This window comes from Schistocerca americana, chromosome 3, assembly GCF_021461395.2.
Source record: "Schistocerca americana isolate TAMUIC-IGC-003095 chromosome 3, iqSchAmer2.1, whole genome shotgun sequence".
Taxonomy (NCBI): domain Eukaryota; kingdom Metazoa; phylum Arthropoda; class Insecta; order Orthoptera; family Acrididae; genus Schistocerca; species Schistocerca americana.
The window spans coordinates 252,565,092-252,581,390 of record NC_060121.1 but is presented as its reverse complement, the minus strand read 5'-3'; the positions used below and the strand labels follow the sequence as shown (position 1 = coordinate 252,581,390).

The 16,299-nt window shown below is 37.3% G+C and overlaps 1 protein-coding gene across 4 annotated transcripts in view; it reads left to right on the top strand.

Moving 5' to 3' along the window:
- The window catches only part of LOC124607291 (chromodomain-helicase-DNA-binding protein Mi-2 homolog), a 164,418-nt gene that overhangs the window by 99,955 nt on the left and 48,164 nt on the right, over positions 1-16,299 (top strand). For all 4 annotated transcript variants that reach the window (XR_006978802.1, XR_006978803.1, XR_006978801.1 and 1 more), the window contains exons 20-26: positions 1,388-1,575; positions 1,764-1,940; positions 6,921-7,044; positions 7,162-7,350; positions 8,760-8,912; positions 12,580-12,723; positions 15,427-15,520. Coding sequence is in view for 1 of the 4 variants with exons in the window: in XM_047139578.1 (XP_046995534.1) it covers positions 1,388-1,575; positions 1,764-1,940; positions 6,921-7,044; positions 7,162-7,350; positions 8,760-8,912; positions 12,580-12,723; positions 15,427-15,520 (1,069 nt within the window). In the remaining 3 variants the exon portion in view is untranslated. The remainder of the gene's footprint in view (positions 1-1,387; positions 1,576-1,763; positions 1,941-6,920; positions 7,045-7,161; positions 7,351-8,759; positions 8,913-12,579; positions 12,724-15,426; positions 15,521-16,299) is intronic.

The window sequence follows — 16,299 nt, the reverse complement described above, 5'->3', positions numbered from 1 at the left end:
CACATATAATTTGCACTGTCCTGGAAATCCCACAGACATGAAAATCTGCCATCTTAATTTGATACTATGTTGTAAAACTTTCCCAAATAAGATAATTTTTTTTCTTTTGAGGTTTTTAGAATAATGAAAACTGATTCTTTTTATTACTGACCACCTTCGTAGAATCGTGCTATAATTACTCCGAGGAAGTTACACGGACTGTAAAATTTGGGAGTACCTCAAGCAGTTAGTCAGTCACTCATAAGAGTTATTATGTGGCAGTTATTCTGAATGTTACATTACGAGAATATACTGCACACTTGCTCTTTAAGTTAATGCTCAGCTAAATGGCCATTATGATATCTGAATCAGTGAAAGTTGAGTAACATTGACCAGTATTGTAAAAATGCTGATTGTCACTAACCTAAACATACAGGCAGCATATTGTCTTGTGCATGTCTACCCACAAAAACAGAAGTTAAGATTATCCAAATGATGTTATTTGAAATCGTCCTATTTATTGACATGGTAAGTATATTAAATACAGTGTTATCTGTTTGCTAAGGTTGGCAGTGGCCTGAAAGCAAACAGTAAGATACGAGAAGAGAAATTCGACTTCTTCAGCAAAAATGTGCCCTTTTGTTGTTAGGTATTAAATTAAAAACCAACATAATGAATGAGCAAAGAAGTGTCCCCGTTCAGTTATCTGAAAAGCCACAATTAGGTCACCGTTGAACACAGTGAGCAAAGTAAAAATCCCCAAATCTAGTTGTATAATGCAGCCGAATAAATGCGTGTCTCCTAATTTGCTTGCATATAATGTTGCACTGTGCTGCAGAAATATCATGATTAAGCATTCTATCCCCTCCGTTTCCTTCACCCTTCCTGTAATCACACTTACCTGAATTGCACCAGCACTGTTCATCAGATACAAAATTCAAACTTGAGTGGGGACCATCCAATGTTTAGCCTACCCTAACTGCCCAGGTAACGTGCATTTGTATGTTGGAAAATCGTACCACTGTCAACATTGTAGTGCATGACAAAACAGTGTAATTGAAACCTGCTAAGTTCAGGAGAAAAATGTAATTTGATCATTAGTTTATTTATGGTGGTGCTAAAATTTCAGTGGCTTAGAACTATCAAAATGAAGGATTATAGAACTAGAAATCTGTAGAGCTTTCTCAATGTCTCTCTCTTTTGCAGCATATACCCCATTATATTTACTTAAGTCTACATTTGTTTGTTAAGCTAGTTATGTGGGGCGTGCGCGCGCGCGCACACACACACACACACACACACACACACACACACACACACACTTCTTTTTTTATCTGTGATTGGGTATCATTTTAATTATCAAGGAGAATAGATACTCTTTTGTGATGAACGTAATCTGAATTTATAGGTTTCTCTGCTGAATATTATGATGGATCTGAAGAAGTGCTGCAATCACCCTTACCTTTTCCCTGCAGCAGCACAGGAAGCGCCAACTACTCTTAGTGGCACATATGAAACATCAGCACTCATCAAAGCTTCAGGGAAGCTAGTATTGCTGTCAACAATGCTGCGTAAGCTTAAGGAACAGGGTCACAGGTGACTGACTTTCACTCAGATTATTACAATCTGATCTTATGTAAAATAGTACCAACACTGTGCAAAATACCATTGGTATATTGATTAACCAGCAGCTTGTAAATTTTGAGCACCTAATGTGCAGAAATCTATAGTGTATTTATTTTTCTCTTTGAGTGTTCTTTAAGTGATACGCTTTATTGTTGCAGAGTCCTCATCTTCTCACAAATGACGAAAATGCTGGACATACTAGAAGACTATTTGGAAGGTGAAGGATATAAATATGAACGTATTGATGGTAACATTACTGGCTCAGTAAGGCAAGAGGCCATTGACAGGTTCAATGCTCCAGGAGCTCAGCAGTTCGTTTTTTTGCTGTCAACCAGGTAAGATTTTTACTGTAGTATTGGCCAGTAAATATGGAATTGTGAAAAAATTGCTAATGAAGTTTTTCAAACGATACAACAGAAATATTGAAAGATCATATTGCATCCAAGAAAACTGGTGAAAATCCCTTTTTACACATTTCAGCAGACTGACCCAAAAAAGTGTAAATTGCAGGAAAGCGTAAAATGGCAAACACAACAGGCTGTAGATTTTGTGCCTATTGTCTTTTACAAATATTGCCAACTGTAGTATTTTAACCAATATTGCATTACAATTTTTATTTACTGTAATTTTATTATGATTGTCAATAAGAAGTCTCACATTTGAACATGAACATTTTTTTAATGTTGTTTCATGAAAGACTTTTCCTTCCGTGTTTTATTTACACTATTGGACATGATCAGAATAAGAAGGAAATACATGTTGGTGTGTGTTAGCACTCAGTCACTGCCTTTGTGATAATCACAGTGGCAGTGGCAGTGGCAGAGTGCTGACACACAAACAAGTGCATGGGTTTCCCTCTTTGTTTTGATAAAGTCCGATCATGAAAATGAAATATGGAAGCAAAAGTCTTTCGTGAAAAGATACCCATGTTCTAATGTGAGACTCACTACTGAGAATCATAAAATTATGATAAATAAAACGTCTTACACAGTATTGGTTAAAACACTAAAGTTTGCAGTCTTCATAAACAGAGAACAATAAGCACAAAATCTACAGCTTGTTGCCAACAGGGTCACTTGGTTCAGGGTGAGAAAGAGAGCAGAAATTGTCATGTTACCTAACATCTTTAGTAGGAATATTAAGAGACAACTATCTTCAAAGGCAGTGTATATTTGCATAAACAACTGTGAAATTAAATTAAGACTGTTATAATACAATGCAATGAGCAGAGGGAAGGTTGCTACTTGAGTCACTAAGACCATCCAAACACTGCAAACCTATAATTCAGGTGGCCGTGACCCAACAGTGAAAATCTTAATTACCGTATTAACGCTACAGTACATGATCAGTAACTTTGTATAGTCTGTGTTTCCTGCTTTGTACAAAGGCTGACCTTCAGCAGGAATACAATGCACTTTTTGCAGAAATCTATATAAAACTCAATGTTAAGGATTGTGATAATGTCAAAGAAAACGTAAATTGTGGGGAATTTTGTAACACGGCATCATTAACGATGGGAAAGCATTGTATTGAGAGAATAGGACTTCCGTTGGGACCAACAGAAATGGACGTAAAATACGGGAACTTAAAAACAGGATTTTACTGTATATGTAGTTGCTTTACAGGTGACACTAAACTTGACAACGTGCATTCCACATAACACTGCTTATTGCTATCCACATTCTGGCCCTGCCCACATAATTAACAACTATACGTTGAACAAGCAGCAGTGAAGTACAGAAATATATTTTTGTGTGTATGATGATAGACGGTAGATACATGGTTACAAGCTTTGTCATATGGAGCGATTGCTCCCTGAATAAGTGTCAAAATGCCCCTCTACTGTTGATCTAGGTAAGTTTCTGGAACTTGATGTAGCTTCCACCTCTGACAGTCCTTTGTGTATTGATAGAACAGTCGCCTTGTATTGCAAATCTTACATTTAATGTGTGTTTGTCTGGGACCTCTTAGAATCTGCAGTTGTGTATGCATGCAGATATAGGTTTTGTGTAATTCTATCTTTACTGCATGATTGTTTTTATTTTTTAATTGTTACATTGATCTCCAAAGAAAAGACATTGAAGGGTTTGCACAAAGCATAAAAACTTTTTGGTCCAACGACTCGGGAGGTAGATTACTGGAGAGCTTCGCCAGTTGGGACATCAAATGAATGAAACAAAACAACAAGTGGAACTTTTACTTGCTGGAAAATGAAGGGTGAGAGGAACTTAGGTGAACATATCTCACTGTGTAAAATAATATTAATATAATAGAGGGAAACATTCCACGTGGGAAAAATATATCTAAAAACAAAGATGATGTGACTTACCAAACGAAAGCACTGGCAGGTCGATAGACACACAAACATACACACAAAATTCAAGCTTTCGCAACAAACTGTTGCCTCATCAGGAAAGAGGGAAGGAGAGGGAAAGACGAAAGGATGTAGGTTTTAAGGGGGAGGGTAAGGAGTCATTCCAATCCCGGGAGCGGAAATACTTACCTTAGGGGGAAAAAAGGACAGGTATACACTCTCTCTCGCGCGCGCACACACACATATCCATCCACACATATACAGACACAAGCAGACATATTTAAAGAGCAATAATATTGTTGTTAAAACACTGGACACTGTATTAGATGCATTGAGGCTTAAATGTCCAGCTGAGCTTATTCTCCATTATATAATGCCCCAAATGTCAGTGGGGCATTGAATTTTCATCTTCCTTTTCCTTCATTTGGCATATGTTGAGATCATCATGAAAATTTGGGAGTAGGGCAGGATTGTCTCTCTGATACTACTTGTGGTTTCTGAGCTGTGTGTAAACCAGACAATGGGATGCCTTTAATGACTGGCACGATTGAAAGGCAGTGGTAGAAATCCTTTCTGTGAAGAATGTTGCAGTGAATAGAAAAGGTGGTTGCATTTTTGGTTTGTAGGGTTTGGATAGCTTGTAATACATTGCAGCATTGTGCAAGACATCAGAATTACTGAGAAATGTTAAGTTGTCTATTATACTGTGCTAGAGTGGTAAAGAGAGTAATCTTGGTTCTGAACCTCTCAAATTTTTGTTATGTTGTGTTAGGTCCTGGTGGACTGTCACAAATAGTTTGTCCTCTTACTGCAAATACAACTAATAAATATCAGTAGATGATCAAATTTTTCAAAACTCAGTTTGTTTAATTTAGTGATTTTTTCATTGAACTGCAGAGTCTGTAGCAATAGTATATTCAAGCATTCAAATACAAAAAGTATACCGTGTTCATTTTTGGGACTACTAATGGATCACAACGAATAGGAAAACCCACACTCTAGGCTTCATGTAGTGCCTTAGTTTAGCTACACATGCAGTAGAGTTATTGCTGGAGGCGATTTTATATGGAACAAATTTTGCCTATTTTATTTCACTAATGAGGTTCTGAATCATTTTTTGGTAATTATATTGACAGTTATACAGGAATTTCTTTGAATAAACTGGGCAGCAACAAAGAAAACAATAAATTTGTGTTGTGAAGAGACCAGTATTTCTCTCTTCTGAAAGCTGGTGAGGTGGCATAGTTTTTAAACACTGCTCTCCCATTCAGTAGTGGCGAGGTTCAAATCCAGATCAGGCTAAAATGATGCAGATTTTTTGTGGTTTACCTAAATCACTTGCAGCAAATGCTGAGATGTTTCATTGGGGCAAGAAAAAGCACACACACACCACAGCAAATTTCTTCCTTCCTTGTCTGTTACAGGCATGAACTGTGTTTAATGACATTTTTGTCGGCTGCACATTAAATCCCTAATCTTCTGTATTTTTGAAAAACCCTAGTGCAAAGCATGATTGCAATATTAGGATCAAAGAATTTAACAGGGTGTAGCATTAGTACAAAGAGGAGTCAGAATGAAGGTAATTTTTTCATTACCACCAGAACTATCAATTACGTCGTTATAAACTAAAGAATCCAATAATGGCTGAATATGAGCCATGTTTGGGTTCAAATGAAGATTGACTGTGTATCACGGATTTGATGTACAGAACAGTGGTTGAATCATACTTTGAATGTGACTGTGAATGCTAAGAATCGACATCAAAAATGCTAATTGAACAAATTGATAAACTACTGTATGTCAAGTGCTAGGTATGTGTTGGAATGATGAAGTAGGCACTTATCAATCCCCTTTGCTGGAAGCATTTGAATTACAGTTTTCTATATGCCTCAGATACCTATCAAATAAATTTGAAATAAAATATGTCCATTTGATTAATAGTTGCCTCATTCAAGCAGTTCAGATTGCACACCTATATAGTGCCCAACGACCTCCTACTGGGTTTAGAAGTAACTTCCATCAATAACCCATGAATATATTGAAATAAACCACCTCATCAAAACCTTAGCTGCCCAACAGTGAGATTTATGCAGTTACACCTCAGAATTTGATGAAGTAACCAGAAGTGCTTACATGGATGCAACAAAAATGTAATTTGTATTGTACAAATTACACTGGCCACAACAGTGACAGCAAAACTTGTAACAATCTTGAGAAAATGTCAGGATATGATATTGTAATGATGTCAGAATTTGTCAGCCTTTTTTTCCTACTAAAAAGATAAAATTCAATCATAATAACCCTTCTACATTCAATGTTTTGAGAGTTATCAGGAGACTGGACATTAATGGAAATAAAAGATTACTCATATGACTGAAGTCATATAGCAACACTGTAGGTAATGAGGAGGCATAAAAACTAGTTAGTGTCACTTGGAGTGCAAGACCATGATGATAAAGTCTCAAGCCCCATGAGACAACTTTGGACAGCTTTACGGAAACTTGCAGCAAAAAAAACCTAGTAGTATGAAGTACATGCATTGAGAATAAATCTCATGATAATGAAATAAATTGCTGCTCTGTGGAACCCATGCTTCTTGTTTGTTAATTCATAGGGATTTTTTTATTTCTTTCTTGGTGGATAAGAGCATAACTATTGCACTATATCATTTGTGTTTATGAAAATTTGTTAGTTTCACAAGTCATTATGTAGAAGAGTCTCAGCGGCAGCACTGGTACAAATGTTGCTGGTGCTGGTGGTAACTCACAGTCATCGAAGTTCTTTATGTGTGACGCAGTTTCAGATGTCTGCACTGTTCATTTTATTGTGTTCACAGGCAGCCACACCCCCCACCCCCACCCAAAAAAAATAAATAAATAAATAATAAATTGCTGATACTGGTAATTCATTTTGCGTAAACAGGTTATTAAATTTAATGACTCAACAGCTGTTCACATATGACTTGTAGATTGTTGTAAAATGGCCAACTGTTGTCTTTCAGGGCTGGTGGGCTTGGAATAAACTTAGCAACAGCTGACACCGTTATTATCTACGATTCAGATTGGAATCCACATAATGATATTCAGGCATTCTCTCGAGCTCATCGTATTGGACAGGCTAACAAGGTACTGTGACTATAGTGTTCTTGTTTACTTCAACACCAAATTATTTTTGTGTGTGTAATAAAGGTGAGTTAAAAGATATCCATTGTGTACCTGTAGCATTGAAGTTACTTCTTTCAGGTGATGATATATCGATTTGTTACACGTAACTCTGTAGAAGAACGTGTTACCCAAGTAGCAAAGCGGAAGATGATGTTAACTCACTTGGTTGTAAGACCAGGAATGGGTGGACGTGGAGCAACATTCTCTAAGCAGGAACTTGATGATATCCTCAGATTTGGAACTGAGGAATTGTTTAAGGAAGAAGAGGTAATATTCATTTCACCAATATTCTTTCATTTGATAAATATTAAAGAGGATTCACAAGGCCATAAACATGTTAGCACAGAAAGCTTTGCTGGTGAGGGAGAAAAAGTTCAAATTGACTCACTTTTATTTGCAGTAATCGTTCACAAACAAATCTTCATAAAAAAGATAAGAAAAGTGCTTATTGGTAGTTTGCATTAGATTAAATGTTTAACTTGCTTCCTTGTTATTATAAGAATAGTTAAGATTTTAATGATGCCGATGATAATGTTCTTCTCCTCCTCCTCCTCCTCCTCCTCCTCCTCCTCCAGTTTCTAGTCCCTGACTGGGTCTGTTTGGAACATAAGTGTCTCCATATTTTTCTGTTCTCCCACCATGTTCCTTTCTCAACTCTGTGGTCTTCTCTCCTTCACACATTTTCTTCACTCCAACAATACCTCTGTGTCTCGCTCCTCCTCTCAATCTCTTGCCTCCTATTGTAATTAGTTTACCATTCTTTCAAAATATCTATAACCCCTTAGACTTGTTTTTGTATGGTCTCTTCCCTGGGCTTCTTTCACTATTTCTCTCACTGTGTCGTTTCTTACTCTATCCATTCTAGTAAATTCTGTCCTGCTTATTTTGAAATTTTATCTTTCAAGTTTTATCGTGCTCACCTGCTCTTTCTACATTACCTACATTTCTGACTCGTGCATAAGTACAGGAGCATAATATTTTAGGTGTAACAGCTGCTTGTTTTTGGGTGATACAGCCTTGCTTCGTACCTAGCTTTTTATACTCTAATGAAAGGGGAAGGTAAATCCATGGATTCCTCTAATCTTCTCGTGGTTTTTCCTGCTGTCTTCTGCTATACTCCCCAGGTATTTCAGAGCCACTTTCTTTAGTACATGCCCTCTAATACATCCATTGCTACTCATCTTATTCCTCATTGTCACCATCGCTTCACATTACTTCGCATTGAATATCAATCCATACTATCCCACCATTTGCTCCCATACATGTAGCCTTTCTTGTGCCTCTTCCTCTCTGTTTCCCCACATGATTAAATCATCTGGAAACACCATTGATTTCTTATTTTCATCACTATTTATGCTGACACTCCTGCCATCATATCATTTATAATGGCGGTTAAAAGTAATGGGGATAGTGCACTCCCTTGCTTCAGCCTCATTATTGTTATTATTATTTAGTGAGTTAGTGGAGAGGGAAGGAATAAAAATGCTATTGATACTTCCATAAAAATTTGCGTGAGACTCCATTAATGAGTTACTGTCAGTTGCCAAATTTGTGAACTATGTACATAAAATTATTGTTAGACCATTGTATTGTACTTAGAATTTAATTTGCCAGTTTATTAATCTCCTTTGTGCTAAATTTTTATTTTCTATTGCTAAGTGCCTGTCCTTTTCCAGGGTAAAGAAGATGAGGCAATTCACTATGACGATAAAGCCATAGATGAATTGCTGGATCGTTCCAAAGAAGGTATTGAACAAAAAGAAAACTGGGCAAATGAATACCTGTCTTCTTTCAAAGTTGCAAGTTACGTCACGAAGGAGGGTGAGGAGGTAAGTGGTACAACCCAAGCTCTTTTAGATTTCAGTACTTACATTTTACACAATAACTGCTGTACCCTTCGGTTTTTCAAGTCCCAGTGTAGGATATTGTGAATTTTTTTCTGATATTAACCTTCTTTTGATGGCTGCTGACTTCTCAAAAAGTGATGGTCATATGTTTTAATGTGATAACTTTCAACAAGCATTGTTGATTTAACGCATTTGTAGAAATACACAATCATTAAAAAGCATTCACGTGAGATACATAAATGCACATACTCACATATTTCTCCGTTAATGTTTTTGAAAGTCAAGGGAATAATTTTCCAGATCTGAAGAAAATAAAATAAAAAAATTCTAAATATAAATGCTGATCACTCTCCATGTAGAGGAAACATCGAGAAGTGGAACAGTTCGAAATGTTTTCAGATTTGTTCCCAGGGATAGTTTTCTGTGTGGATGTTGATACTTCTGTCCTGGGTGGTATTGATTTACTGCCTGGTATTTTTGCATAGGGAGGGGGAAGTCTTTTACTGTTCAAATTCGATGCAGTGCCTAAAACTATTATGAATAGCACAGTGAACGCTTTTAGCAAAACCAAGATGGAGATCCATCATACTACTGTAGGTACATATGGTTACTAGCTCCACAGATGATGGTGATGGTGATAATGATGTGACAGAATTTATTTAGAGATAATTACTTTATTCAGTTCACCAAGTGGGACAAAAATGTAATTTTTATGGGGGGCTGGAATTAGATAGTAGGTATAGGAAGAGAAGGAAATATAATAAACCATAAATTGGGGGAAAGGATTGAAAGGAGAAAATGTGTGGCAGTTTTCGCACAGAGTACAGTTTGATCATTGCTAAAACTTTGTTTAGGAACCATGAGAGAAGTCGTATAGGTGGAAGAGACCTAGAGACACTGGGCAGTTTAAAGTAGAAATGGTAAGAGAAAAGCTTCTGACAGGCGTATGGGAAAGGAGCACAGTAGAAAATGAATGGGTAGAGCCGAGAGATGAGAATAGTAAATGCAGCAGATGAATAACTTGACAAAAAGACAGGACCCAGTAGGAACTCATAAGGTACACATGAAGCAATGAATTTAATTGGTGAAAGAAGAAAATACAAATATACAGCAAACAAAACAGGCAAAAGAGAATATAGAGATGTAAAAAACGAAATTGACAGAAAGTGTACATTGTCAAAGCAGGAATGGTCTACTTCTGCATCTGCTTACATACTCAGGAAGCCACCATATGGGATGTAGTGGAAGGTACCATGTACCCCTTAGTCATTTCTTTTTGTTTCCACAAGCAAATAGAGCGAGGGGAAAAAAGACTGTCTATAGCCTCTGTAGCAGCCCTAATTTATTTCATCTTATCCTTGTGGTCCTTACATGAAATGCACGTTAGTGGCAGTAGAATCATTATGCAGCAGTTTCAAAAGCCAGTTCCCTAAATTTTATCAATAGTGTTGCACGAAAAGAACATCCTCTTCTCTCCAGAGATTCCCATTTGAATTTACAAAGCATCTCTGTAATTCTTGGCTGTTGATCGAACCTACAAGTAGGAAATCCAGCATGGTTAGTAGAGAAATTCAAAGCTTTTATATGCCTTTGTGGTTACTACAAAGATAGGACAAAAAAAAAGGCAACTTCAAAGGAAAGAGAAGCACCTGTATGGATGTGAAACAGATGCCAAGCCAGTACTATGTAAAAAAAGAGAATACTGGATGATGAAAGGAATGTGTAGAAGTGTTATACTAAAGAACAAAACTTAAAGCCAAAATAAAGGAAAAGGAAGATGAAGATAGATTGGTGATGTGGTACTGAGAGAATAATTTGATAATAGAGCATTGAAAGACCCACGTCAACAAGACATTTGGAGTAAATTACATTCCATCATAATTATTAAGACATTTGGGACAACAAACCATGCAAAACTATTCCACCTGGTATGTAAGATATACTTGGGACAGACAGAATATCCAGAGATTTCAGGAATAATGTAATAATCTTGATTACAGAAAACTAACCCACCTAATCGTGCCAATATTTGCAGAATCATCAGTCATGATTGCAAGATACTAACGTGAATTAACTATATAAGAATGGAAATATTAGTAGAATAAGGCCTAAGAGACAGTCAGTTTGTATTCTGGAGATATGTAGACAAACACGAGACAATACAGCCAGTGAGGCAGTATAGTAGTATCGACAGTAAGACAGTGCCGTAGAAGATAGGGTGGAGAAAGGTAAACATACATTTGTAGATTTATAGAAAACTTTTAACTGTGTTTATTGGAATACACTCACTGAAATTGTAAAGGTCGTAGGGATAAACTGTTGGGGAACAAGAGATTGTCTACAGTGTACACAGAAAGCAGACTGCAGTTGTAAGACTTGAAGAGAGGCACTAGTTGAGAAAGGTGCAAGACAGGACTGTAGGGTGTCCCCAATTTTATTTGCTCTTAACATTGAGCAATCTGTGAGGGAAACAAAGGAGAAATTCAGAAAGGGAATTAAAAGTTTTTGGAGAAGAAATAAAAACTTTGAGGTTTCTCAATGACAGTGAAACTCTCGAAGAGGGCAAGTCTAAATCAGACAACACTCATGAATGAGATTAAAAATACAAAGTGAGTTTTGGTTTTTGGGCAGCAATGATGTTGGGTAGTCTTCTCTTAAACTATTTGCCTGTTATGCAGGTTTTTTTATTATTTTTATTTTATTTTTTTTTTTTCTGTAGAATGTAGACGGTAAACAGTTCAAAGGAGAAGTGAAGCATTTGAACGATCATGCCAAAGACTAGGATGGTTGATCTGATATGAATGCAGTGATATGAATCGAATCTCTAAGAAATGAAATTTGACACAACTGAGGCATCAATGGGGAAATTTGAGGGGGGGGGTGGAGTGGGAGATCAAAAATGGTAAAGGGAGATTAGTACTTGACTGCAGTTAGCAAGCAGGTTAGAGTGGATGTAGATTGCAGTAATTAACAGAGATGATGAAGCTAGCACAGAAGGGAGTAATGTAGAGAGCCGTGTCAAATCATTCTTCAAACTGAAAATTACAACAACAGAGCATTAAAATTTAAATGAGAGTTTGGAGACAGAAGGATCTGAATGGCTAAGTTAATTCAGATAGTACTTAATTTTAACTTTAATTGGGAACATACAGGTTTGATTAGCTATAGTTGTAAGTATAACTCAAATAAGTAGTCAAAGTATTTCCTGCAGTATCAGAAGAGTGTCAGGAAAAAGCTGGGAAAGATCCAAAATTTCTTGTCAGTAAGTTTGAAAAGGTTAGGCAGTTTCCACAAGTTTTGAAAACATTACCAACATCATAATCTGTGTTAAGACAAAACACTTGATGCTGAATGGCAGAATGTCAACAGTGAAGCAAATGGCTGAATGTGTAATCAAGGACTGTTTTCAGCCCATGCAGTATTTTGAGGTTTAAAATGCCAAGTAGTTGCTTCAGGTTTTCTCAGATGTGAAATTGTGTGGGTACATGTTAAAAATCGCCATTTAAGAATAAACATCAGTGTAAAGGCTAAAATTACAACAGTTCATTAGTTCTGCATTCAATTTTTTTGTCTTAGTTAAACAATATCTAAAAAGTTGTCCAAACAAAAGTAAGATATTCATTGTATAACATGACATTCTATTTGGCAGGAGGAAGAACCAACAGAAATTATTAAGCAGGAAGCTGAGAACACTGATCCTGCATACTGGGTTAAGCTTCTCAGGCACCATTATGAACAGCAGCAAGAAGACATGGCAAGAACTCTGGGCAAAGGCAAAAGAGTTCGCAAACAGGTTAGTTATGTTATTTTTGGTGTTTTACCTTTTTTGGATGCTTACTCACATGGGCACTAAAATTATGTAAGTGTAATAGAATACATGTCTTGTGTCATACATAAACATAATCAAAACTCATTCATTATTTGAAATGTGTATTAAAAAAAAAGGATACTGAATTAAAGTAGTCAAGGCTACTCAAACCTCAAGCTCCCATGTGAGTACAGATGGTCTAGCCATCAAATTTTTACATTGTTTCCACTGTTGTTGTCCTGATGCTTCTGATGAAACACCACCCCACTTAAATTCACATTTCTATTACTATTGGTTGAATCCCAGTTCCTGCAATAACTGTAGTTGGTACATGAGAGCTCAAAAGTTAATGAGTGTTGTTTGAGGTACACACATAACACTTCCACATTTCATTTATTCACATCTTGTTCCGTATATGTCATGGAGGAGGAGAGCTTTCTGAGCTATAAGTGACTTATACATTAGTTACCAGAACAGATGATTGCAGCGTACTTCTGCAAAGTATGCTATTAACTAATTATCACCAGTGCTTACATGGTAACATTGATAATTATGGAAATTTATTACTATAGTACCAGAAAAGTGATTGCTTTGAGAAAAGTGCAGCGTTATTCTTACTATTTTATCTAGCACTTTAAATTAATCATTTACACAGAAAACTTCTGTCTATATGCTGCAAAATTTAAAACCTTTTTGATGTGAACATTAGTGTTGACATGTTGTAATCCGGAATCCAAATATTCTGATAAACTGTAAAATCCTTTCTGATCTCTGCTGCCAGTATACAAGGATTGACTGAAAAGTAATGCCTCCACCTTAGTAACTCTTCAACAGTTGGCAGCATTGGTATGCGGCAGGTACTGGCTTGTTTCATAGCCTCTTCTCTACAGTTCCAGTTGGTGGGAAGCCTTAGCATTGAACGGTTGTGTTGTTACAGTGTAAAGTATGGAAGCCTGCGCAAACGGTTGATCAATGCGATTTAAGCAACGTGCAGTCATTGAATTCTTGACAGCAGAAGCTGTCACCCCAAAGGAGATTCATCAGAGTGAAAGCAGTTTATGGTGATCGTGTTGATTTGGGTTCTGTGCGTCGTTGAGTGAATAAGTTTAAAGATGACATCTTGGGTTGTCGGGTGTTCTGCCAGATATCAGCGTCGTACTTGTACGATATTTCGGTCACGTAGCTCGTGACCTTCATCAGGTGCGACCTGAGACTGTCTCAGGTCGCACCTGATGAAGGTCACGAGCTACGGGACCGAAATATCGTACAAGTACGACGCTGATATCCAGCAGAACACCCGACAACCCAAGATGTGGTTAGATCGCCGGGAAAGCCTGAAGAGTTAAAAGTTTAAAGATGTTGAGGTGGGAACATCTGACCTGCGTGACAAACGAAGAGTTGGACGTCCTTCGACACCAACCACAGAGTTTCATAAGCAGAATGTGAACAGATTGATTCAGGATAATCGTCGTATCACTCAGTGAGAAATTGCAAACACAATCAGCATTTCACAAGAACGTGTGGGACACATTATTGCTTTGCTTGGCAAACCACTCTCTTCACGTGCCACCACATCAGAACTTCAGAGACTGAATCTCACCACTGTATGGCATCCTCCATACAGTCCAGATTTAGCACCATCTGACTTCCATCTGTTCCCAATGATGAAAGACGATCTGCGGTGATATCATTATGCTTTTGATGAAGACGTTGAGAGAACGGCGAGACTGTGGTTGCAGAAACAGTGTGTCGACTTCTTCAGAAAACTTGTTCATCATTGGCAGAAATGTATCTAGTTGGCTGGTGATTATGTGGAAAACTGAATATTGGTAATTAAAGATCACATTCTAAGAATGATTTCTGCATTTCATTTATTAAAATATTCCCATCCAAACCCAGATAACAAAGGTGAGGGCATTACTTTTCATTCAACCCTCGTATTAAGGTTTTTGCACCATCATACGGAATTCCATTCTGAACCCTAGAGAGCAATGCATATACTATATGGAAATTATTTTCACATGTAGAATTAAAGGTGTATATTCAACAGTTCACTCTAAATTCGCCCTTATTAATAACCATCAGGAAGTATATGTATTGGTAGATAAGTGAGAATGCCCCAAAGATGCTTCAAGAGATTTCTGTAAGGTGCTCAGTTAATGACTTCGGATAATAATCTTACCACACACTTCAGTAGAAGAAATGCTTTGCTCACCAAGGTGCATGAGTGCAGGAGCTTCTGCTGTAGGACAGTATTGACACAAAAATATGTTAGCAGTTCTGTCTGTAGATCAACATAATGATAACAAAGCAAGCAAAACTGAGCTTTTCCTTATTTAAGTTGTGGTGCCACCTCAGTTTATTGTCCATCTATATGCCTTAAAATTTCACACATGGGGTTAAAATGCAGGGTATTTTGTTTAATGTGTAACCACCTTGTAGTAAAAAAGCAGGAGAAGAAATTGTCTTTGTGCTGATTGCCAAAAACTATGGAAGACGGTTTAATGAGAAGCTACTAGTAATGGCTAAGGAGTCTCGTAGAAGTCCCCCCAGATACCACCACCATGCTGTTTTGCTGGCTCTTTAATTTTTAGTGTAAACATACACAATAACAATTGCATTTTTAACAGTTTTACTGTGAATAGGTTTATTTTATAAATAATGAATTATGAAATTGTATCCTTTCAGGTTAATTACAATGATGGTACTGTTGAAGGACGTGACGATGCTACATGGCAAGAAAATCTCTCAGACTATAATTCTGACTTCTCCGCTCCTTCTGGTGAGTGTACAGAAATCGAACTACCTGGCACACTGAGATTTTGTGCTACAGATTATTTGACCTTACTAGTTTATTTACACAAAGAAAACTGAATGCTGTGCAAATGATCTTCAAATTAACTTTAACATCTCTTACAGGGAACACAGTTTATTTGAGAGAGGTTAACATGTCATTCACATGCTATGGCTGTTATGGCATAGTACATTGTACAAATTAAGTTTGTTGTACACAGCACAATTGCTACCTGCTTTTGCCATGTAGAATGTGGGAAAGATAGGCGGCAAAGTAGTAACTTGATGATATGTGTATGTCTTTGAGACTGACAGGATTTTGAGAACAATAGTGCAGAATGACAGCACTATACATATGTCACAGTGCTATAATGTCAAGTTGAACAAATATATTCCAAGGACAACACAATACATGTAAGTCACAGATCAAGTAAACAGAGTAAGACGAGTGTACACTTTAACAGTCTAATCAGAACTGAGTCCGAGTCTAGCAGCCACTGGCTGGTTGGCCGCTTAGGTGGCGCTGCTGCTGCATGGCTGGCAGACAGCGCCGCATGTACAGGACGCGCGTAACTGCGTGGCGGCACTTGGAAAGATCGGCGAGTCACAACACTTTTCCCCCTTTGAAAGTTTTTGCACATGTCTTGATGGAGGTGGCCTGTAGATTGCGAACATCCACAGGTGTTGTTTGACTGACCATAAAGTCTTGAGGAGGCGGCTTCCCGTGCGGTCGGAAGTGTCCCCGATGATAACGGGTCGAAATGACAG